The sequence below is a fragment of the Temnothorax longispinosus genome, chromosome 10 (assembly GCF_030848805.1).
Source record: "Temnothorax longispinosus isolate EJ_2023e chromosome 10, Tlon_JGU_v1, whole genome shotgun sequence".
In the NCBI taxonomy this organism is placed as follows: Eukaryota; Metazoa; Arthropoda; class Insecta; order Hymenoptera; family Formicidae; genus Temnothorax; species Temnothorax longispinosus.
This window is the reverse complement of record NC_092367.1, coordinates 11,011,478-11,037,404: the sequence shown is the minus strand read 5'-3', so window position 1 is coordinate 11,037,404 and position 25,927 is coordinate 11,011,478. Positions and strand designations below refer to the sequence as shown.

Below are 25,927 nucleotides of genomic sequence, written 5' to 3'. Positions count from 1 at the left end.
ATGTAAATAAATAAGTAAGACGTATCCAATAAATTATCAAAAATTGCTTCGTAGACCTCTGCACTATGTGATACCCGAGATCTCACTTCAGCTGATCTACGCAGCGAAGAATTATCATAATCAGGTCTCTCACAGGCTCGTCTCTTATACTAGCACGTAATGATTTTTTATTACGAGAAAGTACTGGCGAGTGCTCTCGCGAAATCGCGGTCTCCGTCTTCGCACTAGTCGCGAGTTATCAATCGTTGTGGTGAACAGTTTACGGTGTGTGCACAATAGTCTGACTGTCACATTCAATATTAAATTATTAAATTATTAAATTTTATATTTTATTATTAAATTTTCAACAATAAAAATTAATGCAATATTAAACATTATACGTTATATATACGTTTTGACACCAAGATTTATTATTTATCTTTATATTGAAAACTTTGATAATTATATTTATATAAAGTTAATGTTTTATTAGAAATTAAATTGTGTGAATTAAAATAAAATATAAAATATTATAAATGTTTAAATATATTCCCAAAAATTGTCTAAAAATTAATTATTTGAAATTATTTAGTAATTTGAAATTGATAATAAAATTTAAATATTATTTTTTTAGAAACATTATATGTACAAGTCTATTATACATCTATAACAGATGTATAATAGACGTTTGTAGTAGATTTGTAGGAGACATCTATTATGGAAATAGTATGGATCTACTATATATTAGAGTTCTATCTGACTTCCACCGTAGAGATAGACAGTTGCATGGAGCTATAGAGGTTGTATGGACGTCGTTTATGTTTTTTAATACTCAAAAAACTGCTATATTTTTCAAACTTTTTTGTTAATAATTTTTTAATAAAGAACGTGCGACGACTAAAACCTTCTGAATAAGATTACTCAAGAGGGTGACCTCTATAATATATGTCAAGGTCATAGGAGCTGGGTTTTCTTTTGCCAATATTTACCGAAATGTGCAAAGATGTTATATACATTTCAATGCATAAGAATGATGTGACTTACCTGTATGATCATTATTATAGTGGTTATTTTGATTGTTTTGTACTGTTGGTGCAACGGTCCAGATGATCTCTGGTTCTAGAGTTGTTGATTTTGTCAACGGTGTGATTTCTGTCGTTTGTAATTTTGTCAGCGTTGTACGATTGCACAAGAAATACTCCTCTGTGAGATTACTCAGCAGTGTACCCATTAAATAGTCCGGTTTGGCACAGATAACAGTAGGCGCTTTATTATCCAATGATTTAAGCCAGTTCCACAGATGTCTCACTTCACAACTGCAGTTGATCGGGTTGTTATCCAATCCACTAATTCTTACGGAAGCTCTACGTTCATCCAAAGCATTTAATAACTGAGGAGGTAGATTGGTAAACTTGCTACCAGAGACATTCAGTTCAATTTTAGTAGAACGCGGAACTGGAAAAAAGAGAGCTGTTGGTATCGAATCCACGGAAGTATCCTTCAAACTCAGTAGCAATCTTGGTCCCCGCACACCGACCAGTGAACTTGAAAGGATGTTGCGTAGTCTTTCCCCTCGTAATGTCAGATCTCGTAAATAAGGATGAATTCGCACTGATAGCTGCTCGTTGCCCACCGACGAATCCTTTATTTCGATATCCAATATCTCTAGATTTGTCATATGCTTTAAAATACCCTGTACGTCAAAATATCCCAATTTCGGATAGTTATAGGCATGTAGAAGTCGCAATTTTGTCAGCGATCTAAATGCATTTTTTTCAATTCTAGTACAATTCAGCAAATTCGCCATTTTTAAGGAGTGTAACATAGCTAATCCGTCGAAGTTGCTCTCGTTGATGTTCTTCAATTCGTTATTGGAAATGTCTAGACTCTGAAGTACTGGTAGATTTTTGAAGGTTCTGATCAGATTCGTGAAATCTGTCAGACGGTTTTTCGACACATCTAGACTTTCTAACATCGTAGTACGCTCGAACATAACCGGGTTAATATCTGTGATCGTATTGCCCGAAAGATTTAAATGCCTGAGAAATGGTGTCTCTAGTCTGGGAATAGTCTTAATACTTGTATTAGCAAGATTCAGCGAACGCAGAACTTTTGCTTCGCCTAGAATGCCGCGTATTGCGTTCTCACTCAAAGGATTTTCAGAAAGATCAAGCTCCTTCACATTATTGATAATATCTTGTGTGAACACTTCCAGTACTCGATTGTGAGCTAATTTTAGGCTGAATAACGATACAAATTGCCGTTGCAATGCGCGGATTGGTATCTCATTAAAACGATTACCAGATAAATCGATTCTTTCCACGGCGTGAACTCTCGACGAGTCGAAAATGGTCTCGGGTAACAATGCAAGTCGATTGTTGCGTAAATCCAGAGATTCTAATCGAAGTAGACCTTCCATTGTGCGTTCGTTCAGCGTCTCGAGAACATTGCCAGATAAATCTAGCAATTGGAGCTGTGTGGAATTATAGAAAGCCAATTCGTCCACCTGTAATAATTTTATGTTCAACAATATGTAAATAGTTACATTTCTTATTAATAATATATATTTTGTTACAGTTAAACTTTCATATTTTTAGCACATCCGTATTCTTGATGCAGTATTTTTAATTATATTTTTAATGACTTTTCTTACGTCACTTGTTTAATATTTTATGTTTATCACTGTATTACTTTATTATCTTACTTTGTTGAGTAGAATAAAATTATCATTATAATCAAAACGTTTTTACATTTTGTGCATCTATCATTGGAAAAATGGAAAAGATAGAGTGCTAAGAATAAGGAAATTTGACTTTTATAGATTTTTTTCTTTTTTATTCTACTTTTTCCAATTGCCTTTATCATATTTTCTTTTTTTGCTTCCTCATAGAGGAAGCTTTGTGATGGTGAAAAAAATTTTTTCGAGATTTTAAAGGAAATAGATTTAGAATGTTCTAAAATGTCGAGAAATCATAGTAGAGAATGTCCGGAAGTATGTATGTATGTGTGTGTGTGTGTACGGATTTTTTGTACACGCATCTACTTCTACAATTTTTTAGATACCGGGTTGAAGTTTTGCACACAAATAGAGTATCATAGAAAGTATGTTCTCCACTAATTTTATTAAAATCCGTCGACCGGTATGGATTTTAAGGGGATTTTCATTTTTCAGAAAAGCGTGTTTTACGCTATAGCTTTCTCAATATTTGAGATATCGATCTATTTCTAATTTTATTATATTTTTCAGTTTTTTCTACCCCTATTTCATATATAATTCTTTAAAATTTAATTAATCAGTTCTTGAGTTATAGAAATTTCAGTAAACTTGGCTGTTTTTTTTAACAGAAATTGGTAACTCCTTTATTATTAACAATTTTTATTAATTCAATTATATTCTTCAGTCTTTTCTACCCCTATTTCATATATAATTCGTTAAGATTAGTTCTAGGTTTGGTTGATTAGTTACCAATTTCTGTTAAAAAAAAAAACAGCCAAGTTTACTGCAATTTCTATAGGACTTGGTTAGAGGAGCGTGTGTGTTGTGCATGCGTGTGAGAGTTGCGGATAAATTAGACGAGAGTTTAGAGAGAAATAAGAGGTGAGGTAGGCGCTAAACCGATAGAAAGGTAGGAAGAATAACTTAAATTTAGGATAGAATAATAGATGTAGTAAGGAAATATTAAATAATGAAGAAAAAGAGCGCTAAATGTTTTAGAGAAAGGGAGAGGTTAGGTGAGAGAAGGCGGGAAAATAACGTGGTGCGTTCCAAAAGGGAGCGAGATTTGCGTTACGCATAGAGTAGGTAGCGACATAGACAGAACAGTCTATAGGCATATAAGCAGCGGTTAAGGAGATTGAATAGAAAGAGAGCGTGAACGAGTGACGTACAGGATGGAGGGAAGAGGCAGGCGAGAATGAGAAGGTAGTAAAAAGGAATTTTGTCACACCAAAAGAAGAAAAAAGAGGAAAAGGAAGACTTACAAAGGAGGAGTTAAGAATGAGAGAAAGATCGAGCTCGACCAGCATACTGGATTATGTGAGAAGTGAAAACAGTATGGCATGTGAGATAGCGAAAGCTAAGAGGAAAAGAGAGGAAAAAGAACAACTTGCGGAGGAAATTTTCAAGAGAGGTAACAAGACCGTGAGAACGCCACCAGGAATAGACAAATCGAAGGAAAGCGTCGGTGCTGCAGGTAAGAAGAGAGAAGAGGAAGGAGAGTTGTCAGCAACAAAGAAGGATGAAGAGGATGATTTGTTGTTAGCAATCCTGAGAGAAATTAGAGACGAAATGAGAAAGATGAGAGAGAGGATGAGCGTCTTAGAAGAAGGATGGAGAAAAAAAGAAGAATGGATAGAGGAAAGGATGGATAAGATAAAGGAGAGAATATCAAAGATCGAACGAAGGAGTGAAAACATAACGGAGGAGGCGACCGGCGGCAAAATGGAGGAGATTGTGGGAAAGGTGGCGGATATGGTTATGAAGAGAGAAAGAAATATGAAGAAAAGGAAGGAAAAAAAAATAATCTAGTGATCAGAGGATTACATAAAGAGGAAAACAAAAACTCAATAGACACAGCGGAGATGTTTCTTGAGAGGGAGTTTGGTGCAAAAGCGGGAGTAAAGAAGATGCGGTCAACAAGCAAAGAAGGAAGAGAGATAGTAATAGTTGAAATGGACTGCTGGAAATCGAAGGATGATAATATCATGAAGGAGAAGAAGAAGCTGGGAAGTAAGAAAATTTTCATTGATCACGACCTTTGAGGACAGAGAAGTGCAAAGACGGATAAAAGAACGGGCATGGAAAGAGAAAACAGAAGGAAAATGGGTGAAAATAGGTTCCTGGAACCTAGAGGTACAAGGTAGAAAGTATGTATGGAGCGAGGAAAAAAATAAGCTAATAAAAAAGAAAAATTTATAAAGGGAACCCAAGCATTGGAGGCGTGTAGAGATGAGGTGGTGGCGGACGTAGATAACGTGGATAATGCAAGTAATGAAGAAGAGGGAGAAAGGGAGAGAGATAACCGCCGTAAGGGAAAAGGAAAGATTAAAATACTCTTCTAGAATGTAGCAGGATTAGTAAACAAACTTAAAGATTTCTGGAGATATATTAGGAATTTCGATTTTGTAAGTTTAAGCGAAACATGGGTAGACGCAGAAAAATAGGATAATATTAAAAGTTTATTGCCAAACATACACGAAAGGGTGTGCAGTCATGCGAAAAAAATAAAAAAGAAAGGCAGAGCGATAGGAGGTTTTGTATTGGGAAAAAGAATGTTGGGGGAAATTAGGATCAACAATGATTAAAAATGAGGAAGAAGGTCTAATACTGTCAAAAATTTTGGCGGACGGTGAAAGAATTAACATTATTTCGGTCTATAATAAGGATAATTGGAGTAGGGTAGAGGAGACAATAGAGAGATGGTTAGGAAAGAAGGATAGAGAGCATATTATAATAAGAGGGGATTTTAATATAAAAACAAGGGAATTGGGAGGGGGAGAAGAAAAGAAAGGTAACATAGAGAGGAGAAGTAAAGACAAAATAATAGGGACAGGGGGTAAGAACTTAATAGATTTCATACAAAGCAAGGGATGGTACTTACTAAACGGCACAACGAACGGCGACTGGAACGGCGAATATACTTTTGTATATAGGAGCGAGAAGAAATACAGTGATAGACTATATGATAGTTTGCGAGAGAATGTATCATAGAATAGACAAAGAGGTAGATGCGAGGGTGGACTCAGACCACATGCCTGTCTGTGCAAAAATTGAGGATAAAGAAAGAAGAGCGGAAGAAAAAGAGGCGACTAACGCAAACGGCGTAGAGTCAACAGAAGGAAGATGGAGGATCCGTTGGGATAAGGAGGCAATAAGGAGATACAAGGAGAAAACAAACAAGAATATATTTGTGGAGACACAGCAAGAAGAAACTATAGAGGAAAAATGGACAAGTCCTCTTCTAAAAAGGGCATGTCGTAGGTATTATTGTCACTTTTTCGCGATGCCGATTGGTTCTCTTGCTGCGCTTACTTCATTTGCAGCTGTCATTGTATATTTTGACAGTTCTGTGTATCAAGGTTTAATAGTGTAATAGTAATAGCATAATGTTAAAGCTAAATAGCGCGCGTCTGTAGTGTCTAGTCTTAAAAAGATGGTACATGAGGCTATGGTAAAGAAAAGGGTAAATACGACGAGGAGAGAGATGGGCCACAAAGATTGGTGGAACAAGGAATGTACAAGGAAGAAAAGGAGCGTAAAAAGACTTTATAAGAAATAAAGAGTGGGAAAACTAGATAGAGGAAGATATCTGGAAGAAAGAAGAAACCTGAAGACCATACTCGAACAGAAGAGGAAGGAGAAGAGGGTAATGGAAGAAGAAGAACTAAAGAATATACGGAGGTCCTCAGATGCCGTCTGGAGAGGGAGGTGGATCTGAAGGATCTGCTTCCAGAGAGCCAGGCGGGTTTCAGAGGTGGGAGGGCAACGGTGGATAACATCTTTGTCTTGGATCATCTGGTCCAAAGAAAAGATAAGGAGGGAAAAAAAGACAAATTGTATTGCCTTATTCGTAGACCTAAAAGCGGAATTTGACAAGGTGGAAAGAGAGCAATCATGGAAGATCTTGAGAGAGAAGCAAATAGATGAAAAACTTATAAGGAGAATAGAAGCAATATATGATGTGACTGAAGTTGCAATAAAAACAAAAGAGGGCCTGACGGAGAAATTCAAAATAACAAAAGGAGTCATACAAGGTTGTGTAATGATTCCACTCCTATTTAATTTGTATATAGCGGACATTAAAAAAGAGCTAGAGGAAAGAAAGATAGGAGGCGTAAAGTTAGGAAACAATAGAGTATGGTCGCTAGAATATGCGGATGATATGGTGTTTGTAGCAAAGAATAGAACAGCAATGTTAGACATGATGGACACAATAAAGAGGTTTCTAAAACGGAGGAAAATGATATTATGTACCAATAAAACAAAGATGTTAGTGTTTAACAAAGAAAGTAGGGAGAAGAAAGAGAATTGGAAATGGAGAGGAAAGGAGATAGAAGAGGTTAGGACTTTTAAATATTTAGGTTTCGTGTTTAATAATAGAGGGAATTTTGCAAAGATCACATTAAGGAATTAGCTAGAATTGCGGTAAATAGAACGTGGGGTCTAAGAGAACGGATTTGTAAAGATGATTTCATAAGGAGAGGGAGTTTGTTTAATTACTTAGTCCGGAGTGTGATGTCGTATGGAATGGAAATTTGGGGATAGAAAGAAAAAAAGGACTTGGAAAAAATTATGCCAGATTACGCAAGATAGGTTTTCGATTTAAAGTTTTGTACCCCAAGATACCTAATCAACGGAACTGATGTTAAGAAAGCTTAGGATAGGATGGGGAGGAAGGGCAATGGGATATGAGAAAAAGATTAGGGAAATGGATGAGAGCAGATGGGTCAAGAAATGTTGGATAGAGAAAGAGAAAAACAAATAGAAGACAAATATGGTAGAGAGAGAGAAAAGTACTATAATAAAAACGGGTGGGGGGTGGAAGCAGTTGAGTCGTTAAGGAGAGAAGGGAGGAAATTTGAGGAAGAGATTAAATGAAGAGACTGGGAGATACAGAGGCAAGTGGAAGAGAATAATATAATAGAGTCGAAGTATAATAGGAAGTATAAAGAGTTAGAGAGAGACGGAAATAGACCGGAATATCTAAGGATGACTAACATAGATAAACAGATCGAAGAGGATAGTATCAGAGCCCTGATAAATCTGAGATGTGGTAACATGGAATCGGAGAATATGTATTGGGGTAGGGGGAAGAGAGAAAAATTTGTCTGTTCTGCAAGGAAGAAAGGGATAATTTGAAGCACTATGTAGAGGAGTACAGCAGTATAAAAAACCGGTTTATAAAACTAGGGAAGGATAACAGGAAAAGAATAGATAGACTATGGAACGATAAACTAGATACAACCAAAGAAAAAATATTAAGGAAATTATATAGGGATAGGAAAAAGATATAAGTGGAGATGAGAAAAGATAGGTGAGAGCAGTAGTGATAAATAATGGCGAGCTTTAGCGTGAGGAATGATCCCGTCAAAATTGTTGTGATTGACGGGCGATGTGCGGATGGATGATTGTGTTAAGGAACCTATTGTAAACCAAGTCTACTTCTTGGCAGCAGCCGAAGTTAAATAAATATTATTACTGAAATTTCTATAACTCAAGAACTGATTAATTAAATTTTAAAGAATTATATATGAAATAAGGGTAGAAAAAATTAAAAAATATAATAGAATTAATAAAAATTGCTAATAATAAAGAGGTTACCGATTTCTGTTTAAAAAAATCTACGTGATTGTTCTAATTTCCGCAAATTTTGAGATATCAAGCAAAATACAACACCAATCTATCTTTAATGATACTCTATTCATAAAAAAAGTGTGCAAGTAGAAACTTGCACATTGCTTCCTTATAGTTTTTAAGTGTGCAAGTAGAAACTTGTTTAAGTGAGCAAGTAGAAACCTGTGTGTGTGTGTGTGCACATTGGTTTCTTATAGTTTTTAAGTGTGCAAGTAGAAACCTGTACATTGCTTCCTCTATGAGGAAGCCAAATTAATAAATATAATTATGCATAAAAAAAGAGGCTTCCTCATAGAGGAAGCAATGTACAGGTTTCTACTTGCACATTTTTTAAAATTATTTTTATTATCTATCATAATCTTTTACATACCGATTCAATTTTATTATCAGAAAGATCCAGATCACGCAATCTTCCCATTTGTGAGAAGGCAAATTCGTTCACGTGGAGCAGCATATTCCTGGATAGGTCTAACCATTCCAAGAACTGTAGTGACTTGACGTAATCACTGGAAAATTGAACGAACCTATTGCCTGAAAGATTGAGTTGTCTGAGCCTCGGATGAATTGCAAAAGCTGTCTGCGATAACTGGTTGATGCGATTGTCCGATAAATCAAGGATTTCCAAGCCAGTGCCTGTGTTGAAATGTTCGCCGATAAACGACGTAAGCCTATTATCTCGCAAATTTAACGAATAAAGATTTATGAGACCAACAAAGGCATTATTGTCGATATGTTCAATGGCATTGTACGAGAGATCGATTGTCGTGAGATTATAGAGATACTGGAAAGTGCCTTCGTCAATTTCTTGTAGCTGATTGCTAGCTAGAGAAATCCTTTCTAGGGATTCAAGATTCAACAGTAACACAGATGGTAAAATTTTGAGCTCTGTGTAAGATATGTCAAGGTTGATCAAAGACGAAGGAAAAATTGGAGGAAAACCGCCATACAAGGGATTATTACTGAGATTTAAATACCGTAGTTTATGCAAATACTTGAAAGTATCCGGTGATATTCGTTTTAATTGGTTACCCGCCAAGTTTAGTGAAACTAAATTTCTTAATGGCAATTCGATGATGTCCGTCAATCGATTATACGATATATCAAGATTTTGCAAAGTGTCTTCCAGACCAGCAAACATATTTTGCGAAATAATAGACAGCATGTTGCCAGAGAGCTCAATGTTGATGAGATTTTCAAAGTTATAGAACAATCTAGGTGGTATTTCGCGAACTAGATTGCGTGTTAGACCCAAGGTCATAAGATTTGTTGACGTGGCACGAATTAGTTCACTAGATAGTGCGGCGATGCGATTGAATTGCACGTGTAAATGCGCCAGAGATGGTAATTGTGTGAGGGCCGAAGCTGGCACTAATAGAATGTTGTTGTCTTGCAAAGATAACCATTTCAGTTTTGTCAAACCCTCGAAAGACGATTCTTCGATCTGTAATAAAAAATACATAAAGTGTAATATAGATTTATATAAGGATAACATATAAATAAATATGTGCGCAAAATTATTATTTTTTTATTCAAAATAAATATAAACATTAATTAATTTACAATTATTACAAATATAAATTTAAATTTATATTTGTAATAATTATTATAAAATTATATGATATTCAATGTAATAATATATTTTATCTTTCAAAAGAAATTATAATATATTAGTATTGATATTTCATTATTCTTATCTTTATAGGAGACCGGGAAAAACTCGACACCGGGGCAAACTTGACACTAGGCTCTTTGCCAATTTAAATCTATCGTAGAAACTTGCCTTTCTTACTATAAATGCGTTTTTATGTTTCAGTAATATCAACTTAGTGGAATTTGGTGACATTCTGAGTTATGGTGTAATTTTTAGCGCGACATAAGCGTTTTTGATGGTAAAAAGTAATTTTTCTGATCTCTTGATTAGTTTTCTTTTTTTTCATCAAGCTTTACTCTTGCGAACCTATATGTAAGTGATTTTGATGGGAAATTTGATGCTCTGTATGAATCTGATAATAGTTTTTGCATATTTTTACAATTTTCATGTTTTTGGAGTGACAAAAGTGAAAAACAACATCCGGGGCAAAGTTGACACCACGTTACTTCATCGGCTCCCAATAACAAATGATGCTTGTCATGCAGCTGTATGGCTCATGACTAATGTGTACGCTGTACGCACGTCCGATCGCGAGTTTACCTGCATTAATTGTTTTTCAGACATGAGTTTAGATGAAGATAATTGCAAGTTCAACAATTTTTGTTCTCATTATTTCCAATAACTGTTTTACTTTATTCCGAACTTTTGTACTTTCTAAATACATGATAAACAATGTATTTTTATTTTCAGACAATAAAAAATAAATTCCAGATCAAATTGTGTCGATCAGGCAAAGTGTCAAGTTTGTGTGCTCCGGCATTTTTCAATTTGAAAATTTGTCTTCGCGTCACTTTCCCTTTCCTGGGGGCAAAACAAAGCGTCGTACAGCAAAACTTCCTGAAGCAATTTTCTACCTGAAAGAACACTCTTTAAATGTGTATTATTGAATTTGCTTAAAAATTATAATTAATTGTTGAAAATTGATTGCCTTTGAAAAAATCATGTCGAGTTTGTCCCGGTTCCCCCTACATCTAAGAAAATAATATGTTTTAAAATAAATTTTACTAAAATATGCTCAAAAACACAAAACACTGCTCAAAAAAATTAGGGGCCCACTTTTTCTCGGTACATTTTTGCCCATTTTTAAACTGTAATTACTCAACGACTAATTAACGTAAAAAATTTTTTAAAAGGATTTTATAGGGTAAACTTTACTATAAGGTGCTTTTGTTCAATTTTCACTTAGTTTAATACGTAAAAGCGTGTTCAGCTTTGAATAAGGACGTATTTGAGATATCCAAAATCTTGAAATTTGCAGTTTTCCACTACCTAACAAGAAAATTGGCGAACATAATTATTAACCATCTCAAAGTGCAGACTTTGCCCTTTTAAATGAAAAAAAACTTTGTCCTACGCCGATTATTTAGCGAGATGTCGCAATTTAACGTAACTCCTGTTTTTTTATGATTTCAACATCTGTCGCCGGTATTTACGTAACCCGATGTGCACCATGGGGAGGTTGTTCGGTCGGATTTTGCACATCATGTATGTATGCGTACATGTGTATGTGTGTACATGTAGAGGTTTTTTTTAGTAAAAAAAGTGTTGCCATCTCTTTGTCGTATCACTTCGTGCAATCTTGATCTCATATTGATGCATTTTTTTTACATCAGATTGAAGAGGCACTGCGTCAAAATTGGAAAAAAAATTTTTAATCTGATATAAAAAAAATGCATCAATATGAGATCAAAATTACGCAGAGTAATATGGCGAGAAGGTGGCAACACTTCTTACTAAAAAAAACCTCTACATGTACACACATAACATATGTACACACCATACATATACACATACACATACACATACACATACACATACACATACACATACACATACACATACACATACACATACACATACACATACACATACACATACACATACATAAATGATGTGCACAATCTGACTAATAGCGTTTTTCACTGGCAGAACTGGTGCGCACTCAGTGCACATTAAAGCCGTTGTACACTGATTTAATCTCTAATATTTAAAGTAAAATGCAAATATTTCGACTGATAAAATACCCAGTACATATTTTACCAAATAGTGCAATAAAGAATATTGAGGATTTCATTATTTAACCCGTTTAGATTAAACATACACTTTACGTTGGTTTGTGTGCGACGGCTTTAATGTGCACTGAATGCGCACCAGCTCTGCCAGTGAAAAACGCTATAAACAACCTCCCCATGATATACATCGGGTTATGCAAATGCTGGCGGTATGCTGAAATTATTAAAAAACAGGGTTTACTTTAAATTGCGATATCTCGTTAAACAATCGTAGAACAAAGTTTTTTTTATTTAAAAGGGCAAAGTTCCTACTTTGAGATAATATTAATGATTATGTTCGCCAATTTTTTTGTTAGGCAGTGGAAGACTGCAAATTTAAAGATTTTGGATATCTTAAATACGTCCTTATTCAAAGCTAAATACGCTTTTAAGTATTAATTAGATAGGATACTTTATTACCCCAAAAAGGTCTAAAAGGGCGTTTTGTAGGGACGTACCCAACCCTGTACAAACTTACAATCTTACATCCTCTACCAACAACATTGGCGTTTTGAAGGGACGTACCCAACCCTGTACATGACACTCGTGCTTCCTGTCCCGACCTAGCCATAGCGGCCTCATACATTCATGTTCCCTCCCTCACTTTCACGTACCTTATCCTCTCCCTCTCCCTCGCTGCACCCTTCCCTTCCCCTCCTCCCTTATCTCGTCCTCCTTTCTTACGACGGCGCTGTCAACGGAAGTCCAATACAATCTCTCGCGTTTCCTGTCCCGACCTGACCATGCGGCCTCATACATTCTTACTCTTTCCCTTTCTTGCCCCTTATCTTTTCCGTCTCTCTTCCTATACCCTTCCCTTCCCCTCATTCCTATTTTACTCTTTCTCCCATTTCTTTCTCTCCTCGTTCCATCTCCACTTTTCGTCCTCCTCTATCCATATTTTCCTATTCGTCACCCTAACTTTTCTTCTTTTCGCCTTCTCCTCTTTTGCCTTTTCTACAATCTTTGTCCTTTCCGCTTCTGATCTATTGACCTCCTCCCGCTCCTGCGTCTTTCCGTTGCTCTTCCTATCTCCTTTCTCCGTTCTTCAATCCTGCCTCGTCCGCTTTTCCGCCACTCTTTACCTTTCTCCTTCTCTTTATTCTCTCCCTGTCTTCATTCACTTCTACTCTCCCTTTCTTCTGCTCTTTTCCTTGTTGCCTTGCAATCTCTTTTCCGCTTTTCTGTTTCTCCGTCTCTCCACTGTACTCTACGCCTTACGCCTTACTACCACGGTCCACATGCTATCGCCGAGCGTTCATCTTCTTCAGTCGACCCACCATCCTCGATCTACCGATTTCTATTGCTCTTCTCTCATTCGCTGTTGTGCTATACTGCTTATACTTATTGTGCACCCGCTTTAACTTCCATCCGCTCACCTCTCGCGCCATCTCCTGGATTGTCGGCATCTCCTCTCTCTCTCTCCTCCTTACCGACCCGCTTTGCACGTTGTACATACTTCTGCGCGCCACGTCCCGCCGTTCCGCAGTGGTGCCAACATGCTCTTTCGGAGCAGTCGACCCCCCGCGCCGGGCCAGGCCCGTACCGCCACCGTGCCTTCTTCTCGCCGACCACCAACCAGCGGGCCCCACGTTGCCACTTTAGCCTGCCATACCTTGCTCCAGGCCACTGCTCCCCCTTTCACTTCTTCCGTCCCTGCCCCTTCTTCTTCCTTTTTCTCATCCTAACCTCCAAGAACCCCTTAATTTCTACCTCGCACCACTCTTCACTCGTGCCACCCTCGACTTCACCTTTATTTCCTCGGCCTCTTCTACGCCTTCTCCAACGCCAATTCCACCTCACTTCTTGGTTTTCCCTGCCTTCCTCGCCTTTCCAAGCCTTTGTCTCTCGATCTACTCCTTCATTCCGGGCCAACCGTTTGCTCCTTCTCCTCAAGCCTATCTCCCTGCTTTTAAGTATTAAACTGAGTGAAAATTAAACAAAAGCACGTTATAGTAGAGAGTTTCCCGCAAAACCCTTTTCAATTTTTTTTTAATTATTAATAATTAATAAATTTTTTTAATTATTCGCTGAGTAATTATAGGTTAAAAATGGGAAAAAATTTACCGTTGTGAGAAAAAGTAATCCCCTAATTTTTTTTAGTGTAAATGTACATCTAAAAAGATATAAACCAATTTCTCATAAGTAAATAGAGATATGTCTTCTTCGGTCAAGTTAGATCTTTGTAGCTTAATGATATTTTTGTGTGACTTATATACTTTTTTCTACTCAAACAGATGGAAAAATATATAATCGCCGATTATTTGTTGGTCTTGAAACACAGTTTTTCATTGGAACAGTAAATTCAACATACTTAAATCAATAATCGATTTTACTTCTTGATGCTAACATCTTTAAATTACTATAAAGAATTTATTGCACAAAATATTATCCCAGCCAGGATTTGAACCTCGACCTCTCTTCAATCCGTGCCGGACACTTTACCAATTCGACCACTGAAGCATATAGTAATATTTATCGTTTTAATCATGGAAGTATTAATGTAAAACACATGGAGCTGTTTAAAAAGGGGTTACGGAAAAACAAATAAAATTATGAGATTGATTTCTAATCTTAATCATTTTTGTGACAAAGTGTTAGAAACAACAATGTACCATGCGCAGCGCATTGAAGCTCAGATCTAGTCTTATAAGAGCGATAAGATTAGAGAATGTATTAATTCCGAGTCGACCTATGTTGTTACGGCTCAAATCTAATACTTGCAACTCGTTTAAGTTTAACAGATGTATCCGTTCTATTTCCTGCAAAAAAAAAAAAAAGAATTGTAATTTACTCTTAATAAAAATTGTAATTTACTCCTAATTTACTTCTAATAAAAATCGCTTTCTGAAATTTAATTTATAATATAATGGATTTAAAATAATGTATGATTGAAAATAATGAATTAATTAAATGTTTATCTTTTCTATTGCAATGTATAAAATATATATAAGAACAAGCCTCGATAGTTAATCATTCGGCTTCAGGTACGTAATAGTTGAATGTTTTCATGTATTGACGATAAAAGAGATGTTATGTACGAGAATACTTACGGTAATAAGATTGTTAGAGATATTTAAGAATTTTAAGTCCGTTAAGTGTCTTAATGCATCAGTGGGAAACTCCTGGAAGAAATTAGCCGAGAGATCTAATTGCAGCAAGCTGAAAATTCCTGAAACCGTTAAGATAACCTTTGTTTTTATCACAAACTTGCAGTTTTGTCTCTATTTCGTTATCACGACGTGATGCGAAATATACAGAATTGAGATAAGAATCCTGCGAGTACACACGCGCGCGCGCGCACGCACACGCACACAAGAATTCTTAAGGTAGTCCTTTCGCCGACACAACTAGTCAAGTAACAGTCCGTCATGAGGTAATTGAAAACAAACATATTGACGAACATTACACAACATCCCAATAATTATAATAATATAACATGATTTTACACGCACGATTTAATCGTATTTAATTATTTATTAATTTAAAAAATATTACAATAGTAGTGCGGTTGGACTCGATTTAGGTTAGGTCAGGCATGACGGTACGGGCTGCGTTCGGAAGTGTCACTCGGGTGTGCTCCCTTCTCCTTCTAACTTGCTGAAATAAGGAGAGGGGAGTGTGCTCGTGTGCGCTCGGGTGACGTTTCCGAACGCAGCCACGAGTAAAGTAATATACAATTGGATCCACTACGTATTTAACCTCATATATCAGAGCAAAACATTCGGCAAGCCCTTATTTTCAAGGTACGTACGAAATCCGGAAACTTCAGGGAATATTTTAAGCGACATTAATAATGTATTCGGTAAAACTGCAGATTAAGAGCGACCTCACCGATTTTAATGACCTTGATGTATGTTGTCAAGGTCATGACCCCGAGTGACCTTCAGAAGGTTTTAGCCGTCGCTCGCTATTCGTTAAAAAGTTATTGTACGCCTTTTTCTTAAAAATGTTTCGTTATCAATTTGGAAAAATAACTTTTTGTTAGTGCAAGAAAAATGGAATTAGAAATTAAATTAAATGTTAAACTGTTAAACTTATACTTTGTAAACTCCATGTAAGAATATAAACAAAATACTTTTACATATTGGTGTAGTACATTGCTTTATTTATGTTATTAATTCTTTGCACTTGTATAGCTTCTCATTAATTAATAAAAAAAATGGAAAGCAATAGAACATTTAATTTTTCTAAGGTTTTCTCATCAATCAGGTGTCCCCTTTGCCGTCTAATCTATCGACATGGCTTTATATAGCAATCGAGTCGTGTGATTTTCCGTGAAAAACAACTTATTTGCTTAGGCTAATGTTTGTCGCTGAGCCACTGAGCCCTTCTTTCGTGTACTCATCCTTTTCATCTTCGTTTCGATTCGCGGCAGCGAATCCGCGAATCCGTGAAACGGCTTAATTTCTAAATAATTTCTAGACTCGCGTCTTGTCGTCATCCAGACATCTGCATGACTGCATCTTATCCTTAAGCGTAGAGAGCTTTTTCTAAATTTCACGGTATTTTCAATCTTTCTAATTTCTATCTTTCAAATTTCTGTTTGTATTCTTTTAGTTCTTTTTTCATTTTTCTTCGTCTTTTTTATTAATATTTCTTATATTTGTATTTTTCTATTAACTACTAATTGTAAGAACTAAGAAAAATTCTTTCTTTGTTCTTTTTCTCTCCTTTTTTAAAATCTTAACTTCTATCTTTCTTTCTGTTGCGTTTTTTCTATTACATTCTATTTTTCTTTCAACATGGAAACATGTGATAAATCGAAAACAATGTCTAAGCGAAAATTTGTAGAAGCTTGGCTTAGCGATGATCGCTACAAGCCTTGGATACGTCATTTGATAATACTTTGTATAATTGCATAATATGTAATAAAAATTTTTCGTGCAGCTCATCGCATGTTTCCAGACACGCGGATTCTGCGTGTCACAAAAATAATATTAAAGAAAATATTATAGATGATGATAATAACAGTATAAATGTCACAGAACAACAAGGACATCATAAACAAAAATTTAGAAAACAATTATGGTTGTATAAAAAGGAATTCAGACCATGGTTACGCGAAATGCCAAATGATGTCAACTCAACATTTTGTTCAATTTGTGATTATCAATTGCTTGCGGACTATCACATATATATATCGGCACGCAGAATTCAAAATGCATAGAGATAAGTTGGAAAAAAGTAATATAGAAGCGAACAAATCAAACGAAGATTTGAATACTGATGAATCATATTTGTCGTTTGACGAGCGAATAAAATCTTTAGATATTAGATTTACTGCCTTTATTGCAGAAAAAAATATCAAACTGTAACAGAGATTCTCAGTTTTTTTTAACAGGTATAAGACGATCCGATTCTATTGAAAAGCATGATTATGGGTCGAACGAAATGTAAAAATATTATATCAAATGTTTTATGCCCGATAGAGACAGATCATGTCGTTAAGAACATTCAGCATACGAAATTTTCTATTTTTATAGATGAAACATTAGATATAACTAACAACAAATGGATGACGTTTTTTGTATGATACGTTGAGTCCGAGACTTTAGACACTCGGTCGCAATTAGTAAAATTAATTGATATTGAAAAATTATTTAAATGCATTTAAATACAAAATGTATAAACTGCAGATTCTGTTTTCAAATATTCTTGCCCTGTCATGCGATAGTGCGTCTGTGATGACAGAAAAACATTTATCTTTCAAAAAGAAACTGCAAGAAAAGTGCAAAAATTTATTAACATTTTCATGTCCATGCCATTCCGCTGCATTAACTGCGCACGCTGCATGCGCTAAAATACCCCCATTCTGTGAAGAATTTCTCAGAAAAATCATATTATATTAACAGCAGTCCGAAGCGTTCAGCTATTTTCGATAAATTTTGCGAATGTTTCAAAAAAAAAAAAAAAAAAAAAAATCGCAAAATTTTGAAGTTATGCGGTGGCTTTCACATTACTTATGTATCGACAGACTACTCGAGTCGTGGGATACTATAAAATATTTTCTTAACGAAATGGTTATTAGCGATAAAACAAATAAGTCTGAAGTATTAAAAGACTTACTTACACGCTAAGTATAATATTTTCTGAGCAGGAAAAAATCGTAAACCTATTAACAACATTAATTTAGGATCAGAGTGCGAGAAATATTTTGATAAATTAATCGCAGAAGGACATGCAGATGTAATTCCAAGTATTCGACAAAACTGTTTGCAATTTTATGTCGTTGCTGCCGAAGAAATTAGAAAAAGATTACCAATGCATGATGTATTTTTATATAAATTACAAGTTTTTAAAAATTCTGTAGCTTTATTTGACAGCAACAGAGAAATATCTTTCAATTATATTTCTTTTATCACAAAAACCCTGAGTGGTTTTGATGAAAATAGTTTAAAGGAAGAATGGCTTGTATTATATCATGATTTTACTATTGAGGAAAAAAAGAATATTTCCACATTAAATTTTGATAACATGTGGAAAGAGATTCTAAAACATCAGTCTAATAATATTGCAAAGTATCCTAATTTAACATTACTTCTGAATGCGATATGTACGTATAGTCCATTAGTAATTATAAACATAACATTTAATTTAATTTTAATTAATTTCTTTATGTACTATCAATAAGTTATTTTTCAAAAATCAATAACGAAACTTAAAAAAAAGACGTACATGTTGGCCAAGAGTGGATTTCTATTATCATTTATCATTTTTACTTCTTTCTGTTCTTCATTTCTTTAACTTAATATCTTTTATGTATAAAATATATTTCCATTTCATTTTTAAGTATGAAAAGGGACATATAAACGGCGAGATACAATATACACGTATAGGCATGATTCTCGCGGCGCGGCTGCTGGGGACGGCGCCCGAATTAGACTTGATAATTTAGAATATTTAATTCAATTTTTTTGTATTAATAATTAAAATAAAAAAGATTATTTACATAAATATTTATTACCTAGGTGTGATATATAGTTCACAAAAATCATATGAGAAATATAAATATATTTTTATACATTTGTCTTCGACGAGCGTGAGAGACAGAGTCTTACAGATATATAAATAAATATCTTTTTTATTTTAAAACAATAAAACAATAAAACAGGCAAATAAATATTTTTTTGAATTTTTTATTTTAATTATTAATACAGAAAAATTGAATTACATATTCTAAATTATCAGGTCTAAAGACACTAGTAAAAGGTGTAGTAAATTTAAAGTGCGACGAATATCCAATTCTTCAAAAGAATAGTAACAAGCACTTGTAATGAGTTAATGCAAAGAAAAGAAACCCAATTTGTAACGCTGATAAATTCCCTCAAAATCGAAATCTTTCTCTCCCAATTGACAATTTAACTGAATTTATAAAATTTAATGAGAGACTCAAAGATGATGATAAACTAAGAGAAGATATAGTGAGCAAAATAAAAAAATAATATTTATTAATTTGTAATTATTTATGGAAACATTATACATATATATATACTATACTATACTACACTATACTATACTATACTATACTATATAACATTATACATATACTATAATATAAATATACTTAATTATATTTTCAAATATTGTTTCCAGAATAACAATATTTGAAAATGCTCGAAATACGTATAAAAAAAAGATAAAGTTGTTACACTAACAATAAGTTTTTAATGAATATATTAAAAAAATTTATTACAGCAGAGATTGCAATGAAATTTACTGGCTCTTATATATTATATTTGAAGAAAATCATTTATTCAAATGTATTTAAATAAATGTATTATAAATGTATTTATTTTATATCTTTTATGTGTACAGGATTTTTAACATAATTAAAAGATTTATTTAATTAATAATTTTCACGTTTTAATTGTGACATGATCAAGAGACACGATAATGTCTCGCGCTTAGTACGGAAAGGGACACGCGAAGACGCGAGACGCGAATAAGACGCGCGAGCTGAGTACGATAGGATTTTACGATTCTCGTGGCTGGCGACGCTAGCTCGAGCAAGAAAGAGACGGCAGATGTATGTCTGCGCTCTTCGGCCGCTCGAAGCTGGCCGAGCGCCGAGCGCACAGCCGCCGCACACGTACACGGCTGCTCGCTTGTGTGCGCTGTGCTGCTGCTTGCTGTAAGCGGCTTGAATCTACCATCTCTGAGTGCAACTCAACTACGTCGTTTCGCTCGGTAACTGCACATGGTTTGCGTCCGTGCTAATGGTTCGTGTCCGAACTAGCCAGCTGGAGGGGATCTGCTGGCCGCGGCGGCCGCGCTCGGCCGGCCCGACGCTCGGCAAGCTTCGAGCGAGGAGAGAAGGACAGACATATGATCTGCTGTCTCGGCTGTCTCCTTCTCTCTTGAGCTATGACGTGTAGCTGTTTTGGCACGCGCCGGCTATGCGACGTTGCCACGATGCCACGCATTTCGGGTATCGCGTCTCGTGCCTTGCCAGCCTCGCCGACTGCCAAGTCTCGAGTTGTCAAATCGACGATGCGCTACACGTTACATTTATAAATATTTATTTAATTATATTTACAATTTATATATATATATATATGAAATTTATAAATATAAAAATTGCAAATATAATTAAATAAATATTAATAAACATAAAAATTAAAATTTTTAAGGATAATGTATAAATAGCAATCCCTGTTTTTGCTAATATGCTCTTTTATCTGAAAAAAGTCCTACATATAGAAAAACACTAACTTTAGCATAGTATAGCATGATATTTAAATTTAATATTTAAATGCATAATAATAATTAAATAAATATTAGCTATCGAGAAAAGAATTGTAGTTTATAGTATTCTTTTTACTCTTATTAAGTTTATAATTTTAGCTATGCATGTTTAAACGGCGAAATCACGAGCGCTAAAAGAGAGATATTGGATTAAAATAGAAACAATTTATTAAACAAACAATACACACGGTTAACGTTTCGACTGTACTTATAGTCTTCTTCGGAACGGATTATTGTTATGAAAGAAGAAAATAAATATCAAAAAACATGTTAACGTTAGCATACTAAAACATTAAACAATTTCTTAATAACATAAATAAAATAAACAATCTAATTGAATCACAAGTATAAAAACGCCGGAATAATCGAATAAAACCATGACAACATACCTAAAGGCCGTAGCCGGATAAGAAGAATCAATGTGCCCTCACACGAATCATATATGCTCATTTTTTTCCTTTGATTGCTATCAGTGTCACTTACAATTTAGTCAAATATTAGCCCTTAATATTGAACAGTTTTGCTGTAAAAAATAAAATTAAAAATTTCAAAAATAATTCATATTTTTTGATCGGCTTAATCGTTTTTGATGAAATTTTAATATGCTGTAGATATCATTGAGACACATTTGTGGAAAATTCGGGAAAAGTTTCTGATGACAGAAACGTTGATAAAAAAAAATAAATAAATGTTCTTGCTCTTTTTTAATCCCGACATCTTTTTGGCATAATTACAAAAAATTTTTTGTAGAATCTTGGAGTAGTTTCCTATCAAACATAATTTTTTGGAAGCAATAAAATCGAGGTAGGCTGTACTTTAAAAAAATAAAGTACTTTTTTTTATTTTTTAAAAATATGATATGTTTTTGTTATGATTGCCATATATTTTATGTAGAATTTTGGGATAGTATAATGTCTTTATTTCAGCTATACGCCAAGAAAGGACTTGGTTTACAAATCTACTTAACACACACATCCGTCCACACGTCAAACATCATTTTTTTTTACAAACAAGCCGCAGTACATTATTATTTACATTATCATTATTGTTTACAGCCATTATCTTTTTTATAGCTTTTCTCTCTCCTTTTCCATAATCTGTTTAGCACCTTACCTTTTTCAATTCTTGTCATCGCATGTATTCTCTAATCGTTCTCCGTTATCCCTACCTAAGTTCTCAAACCACATACTTGTGATGTTGCACTCGCTTATATAATGCTCTAACAAGTAAACCTAGGCAAGTGTTACTCGCCGATTTTAATGAAACTTTACATATTTGTAGTACTTTGAAAAATATTTGACACGTATTTTTTTTTATCGGCAAAGGTCCACTCTGAAGGGTGAAAACACCCCTTTAAACGTAAGGGGTTGATTTAACATATTAGGTGAAATAAGTTGGAAATAAACGTGTTAGGGGGTTTTTGGGGTCGCTGAAACTAAATCTTATGTCAAAAGTATGAAATTCAAAATGGCCGACCCAATATGGCGTCCAGATACATCAAAATTCCACGTTTAAAGGGGTGTTTTCACCCTTCAGAGTGGACTTTTGCCGATAAAAAAAAATACGTGTCAAATATTTTTCAAAGTACTACAAATATGTAAAGTTTCATTAAAATCGGCGAGTAACACTTGCCTAGGTTTACTTGTAAGTTGTCCCTACCTGACTTGCAGAATCTACACTTCGTATCTTCCTCGTCAAGCCAATATTTATTTGTATCCTCTAAATTGCCGCACCTTAATTTTACCATCGCTCTAATCTCGTCTCCTGTTTTTACTTTATCCAAGTTCGCTTTTAATAAATAACTCGGTGTTTTGTTGCTCGCTTCTATCTCTTTGTACCTTGAATTATACCTTGCCTCTACTATTTTACTGTTTATTATTTGCCCTTGTATGTCCTGTTCCCTTATTCTTACTAAGCCTTCAGTATTTTTACCTTCATTATTTAATTCTTTTATTACTTCAGAGCTCCAACCATTGTTATTATAAAACCTTTCTCGTTCCAAACTATATAAATTGTTTTTCTTTTTATCCATTGTGTCCTTTTCATCCCAACATACCTTTACTAAACTTCCGTCTTTTTTCTCTCTGCTTCTTTTCGAATCTCATGGCTCTTATGCCCCAACAGGTTTTAAGTTTCTTTAATCCTAGTTCCCTTAGTATTACATACCTCGGTGTGCAAAAATCTAGTCTAAATACCCATCTTACATAATCTAACATGACTTTTTCCAACTCCTTTTTTTCACTCCACCCCCATATTTCTGCTCCGTATTCCATCACACTTTTCACTAGGTACTTAAAAAGCGTCCATCTTCTACTAAAATCATCTTTACATAATCTTTCTCCTAAGCCCCAGACCCTGTTTGCCGCGATCCTTCTTTTCCTTTTCAGCTCTGTTATATGATCGACATAATTACCTTTCCTATTAAACGTGAAACCCAGGTATTTAAACCTATCTACTTCCTCTATTATTTTTTCGCCCCATTTCCATGACATTTTTTACCTTTACTATTAAATACTAGCACTTTAGTTTTTTCTGTATTTAATTCTAGTTTTCTTTCTTTTAAGAATCTTTTTAACATGCTCATCATATCTAGTAAAGCCTCTCTATTTTTCGCTACCAAAACCATATCATCCGCGTATGCTAATGACCATACTCTCACTCCTCCAAGCTCCACTCCTCCTATACCATGCTTTTCTAAAACTTTATCAATGTCCGCATTGTATAGATTGAACAGTGCGGGACTCATCACACAGCCTTGCCTTACACCTTTCTTCGTCTTGAAGCATCTTGTGAACTCATCCATCGTCCTTATTGTCACCTCCGTCTCTTTGTAGATTTCTTTTATCCTGTTTGTTAAACTGCGATCCACTCTTTTCTCTTCCATTATTTTCCATAAAATTTCTCTGTCAACGTTGTCGAATGCTGCCCTTAGATCCACAAACATTGCGAAAATCTTGTCTTTCACAATTGCCGTACCTTTCTCCTTCTCCCTTTGCACTATATGGTTCCAGATAAATATATTATCCATCGTGGACCTCCCTTTCCTAAAGCCGGCTTGACTGTCAGGTATCATCCCTTTCCTCTCCATTATTTCCTCCAATCTGTTCCTTAGAATTTCAGCATATACCTTGTATGCAGTGCACACAGCGAGATCCCTCTGTAGTTGTCTGTTCTCTCTTTATCCCCTCTTTTATATAGAGGGACAACTATGCTTGTTCGCCATTTGGTCGGAATTTTACTTTTCTTCCAAATGAGCTTCAACAGATCAATTAGACCTCCTCTTACCGCTGCGCCACCATACAGCCATGCTTCCATTGGGATTCCATCGACACCTGCAGCTTTGTCTAGCTTCATGTTCCTGACTGCCCTCACTATCTCCTCTTCTTGCAGCTCTTTATCTGTGTCTTGAACCTGCTCTTCATTTCTTTCTTCTGTTCCCATGTCACGCATTTCCAACGCCTCTTCCCTTCCTACCATCTCGGTTCCACCTAACAGCTCCATGAAATAACTTTTCCAGTTCTCTTTCGGAATATTATTCTCTTTCCATTCTTTCTTCTTTCTTCGACTGTTTATATAGTTCCAAATTTTCTTTTCGTCCTTCAGTTTTCTTAATTCCTCTTCATCCCTCACTCTCTTCTCCATCCTTTTGCTCTCTAACCACCCCTTCAGGCATTTCTTTTCTTCCAAATAGTCTTCCTTACTCCCCTTCCACATCTCCACCTTCTGTACTTTCTTTTCACCTCCCTCTTCTTTCTGGTACAACTTCTATCCCACCAATCTTTGTGCCCTATTTTCCTTCTCTTCTTTAACTTAATTTCCTTATACACTAAGGCTCCAAGGATCTTGTTTTTTATTTTCTCCCATTTCCTATCCACTGACTCCATTTCCTGGTCCTCGGTTTCATTCCATACCTCCGTCCTCTCCCTGTATAATTGCCTTGCCTCTTCGTTCCAAACTATGATCTTCTTTGACATATTCCGTTCCTCTTCTTCTCCTCTTCTGTACACCCCTCCATTTGTCTCGTATTCTTCTCTTCCTCCAGTAACAAGGTCAGAGGCAAATGATCCAAGTCCACCCTGTCCCCTATTCTAAATTCCAACACTCGCTCTTGCGCACTATCGTTTACAATTGCATAATCAATTACCGAGCACCCTCTCGCACCCACATACGTATATTCCCCCTCCCAATCCCCCTCTGTACATCCATTCAAAAAATACTATCCTTTTTCATTTATCATATCCACAAAATTTCTGCCGCCATCTTCTATAACTTTATCTTTACTCTCCTTTTCAAAGTCATACTCCTCCTCCCTACAACCTCCTAAGTTTCCTATTCTAATATTAAAATCACCTCCTATAATAATATCCTCTCCTTCGCATCCTTCGCATTGCTCTGTTATTTTTGCCATTATCTCTTCAACATCTTTCTTTGTTCTTACATTATATACTGTAAAAATATTTAGCCCTTTTTCTTTTTTTACTATTCTTGTTCGCGCAATTCTTTCTGTAATCATTATACTTTCATAATTCTCCACTTCCGCCATCCAGCCTTTTATAATACCTATTAGTAATCCTCCCTTCGCCCTACCCTTCCTTTTTTCCTTTACAGCGTTAATGTTTTTCCAAATGTGCGTTTCTGGCAATCTACCCTTAATTCTATCCCATCCCTTTTCCTCTAACCATGTTTTACATAATCCTATAAAATCGAAACCTACTATGTAATTCCAACAATCTTTGTCCTGCCTCTCTATACCTGCTACATTCCAAAAAATTATCTTTCGCCCATTTTCTTTCTTCATCTTCTTCACTTTTCCGTCCTCCATTCGTGTTGTTTGCCTATTGTCCTCTTGAATGTCTCGACTTACTGATACTCTTCTCCTAACTTGGCAGTCCTCTAGAAATTTTCCTTTTCTATTAGCTTATTTTCTTCCTCGCTCCATACATACTTTCTACCTTGTATCTCTAGCTTCCTAAAACCTATTTTCACCCATTTTCCTTCTGTTTTCTTTTTCCATGCCCTTTCTTTTATCCGTCTTTGCACTTCTCTGTCCTCAAAGGTCAAATCGTGATTAATGAAAATTTTCTTACTTCCCAGTTTCTTCTTCTCCTTCATGATGTTATCCTTCGCTTCCCAGCAGTCCATTTC

The 25,927-nt window shown here is 35.2% G+C and overlaps 1 protein-coding gene across 29 annotated transcripts in view; it reads right to left on the bottom strand.

Annotated features, from left to right (window-relative positions):
• LOC139819980 (uncharacterized) overlaps positions 1-25,927 on the bottom strand; it is a 193,547-nt gene that overhangs the window by 10,167 nt on the left and 157,453 nt on the right. For 28 of the 29 annotated variants that reach the window (XM_071789841.1, XM_071789822.1, XM_071789844.1 and 25 more), the window contains 4 exons: positions 15,088-15,206; positions 14,650-14,796; positions 8,703-9,773; positions 1,024-2,485 (listed from right to left, as the gene is read on the bottom strand). In XM_071789841.1, the coding sequence (XP_071645942.1) occupies positions 1,024-2,485; positions 8,703-9,773; positions 14,650-14,796; positions 15,088-15,206 (2,799 nt within the window). The remainder of the gene's footprint in view (positions 1-1,023; positions 2,486-8,702; positions 9,774-14,649; positions 14,797-15,087; positions 15,207-25,927) is intronic. The other variant, XM_071789851.1, reaches the window with a different exon arrangement.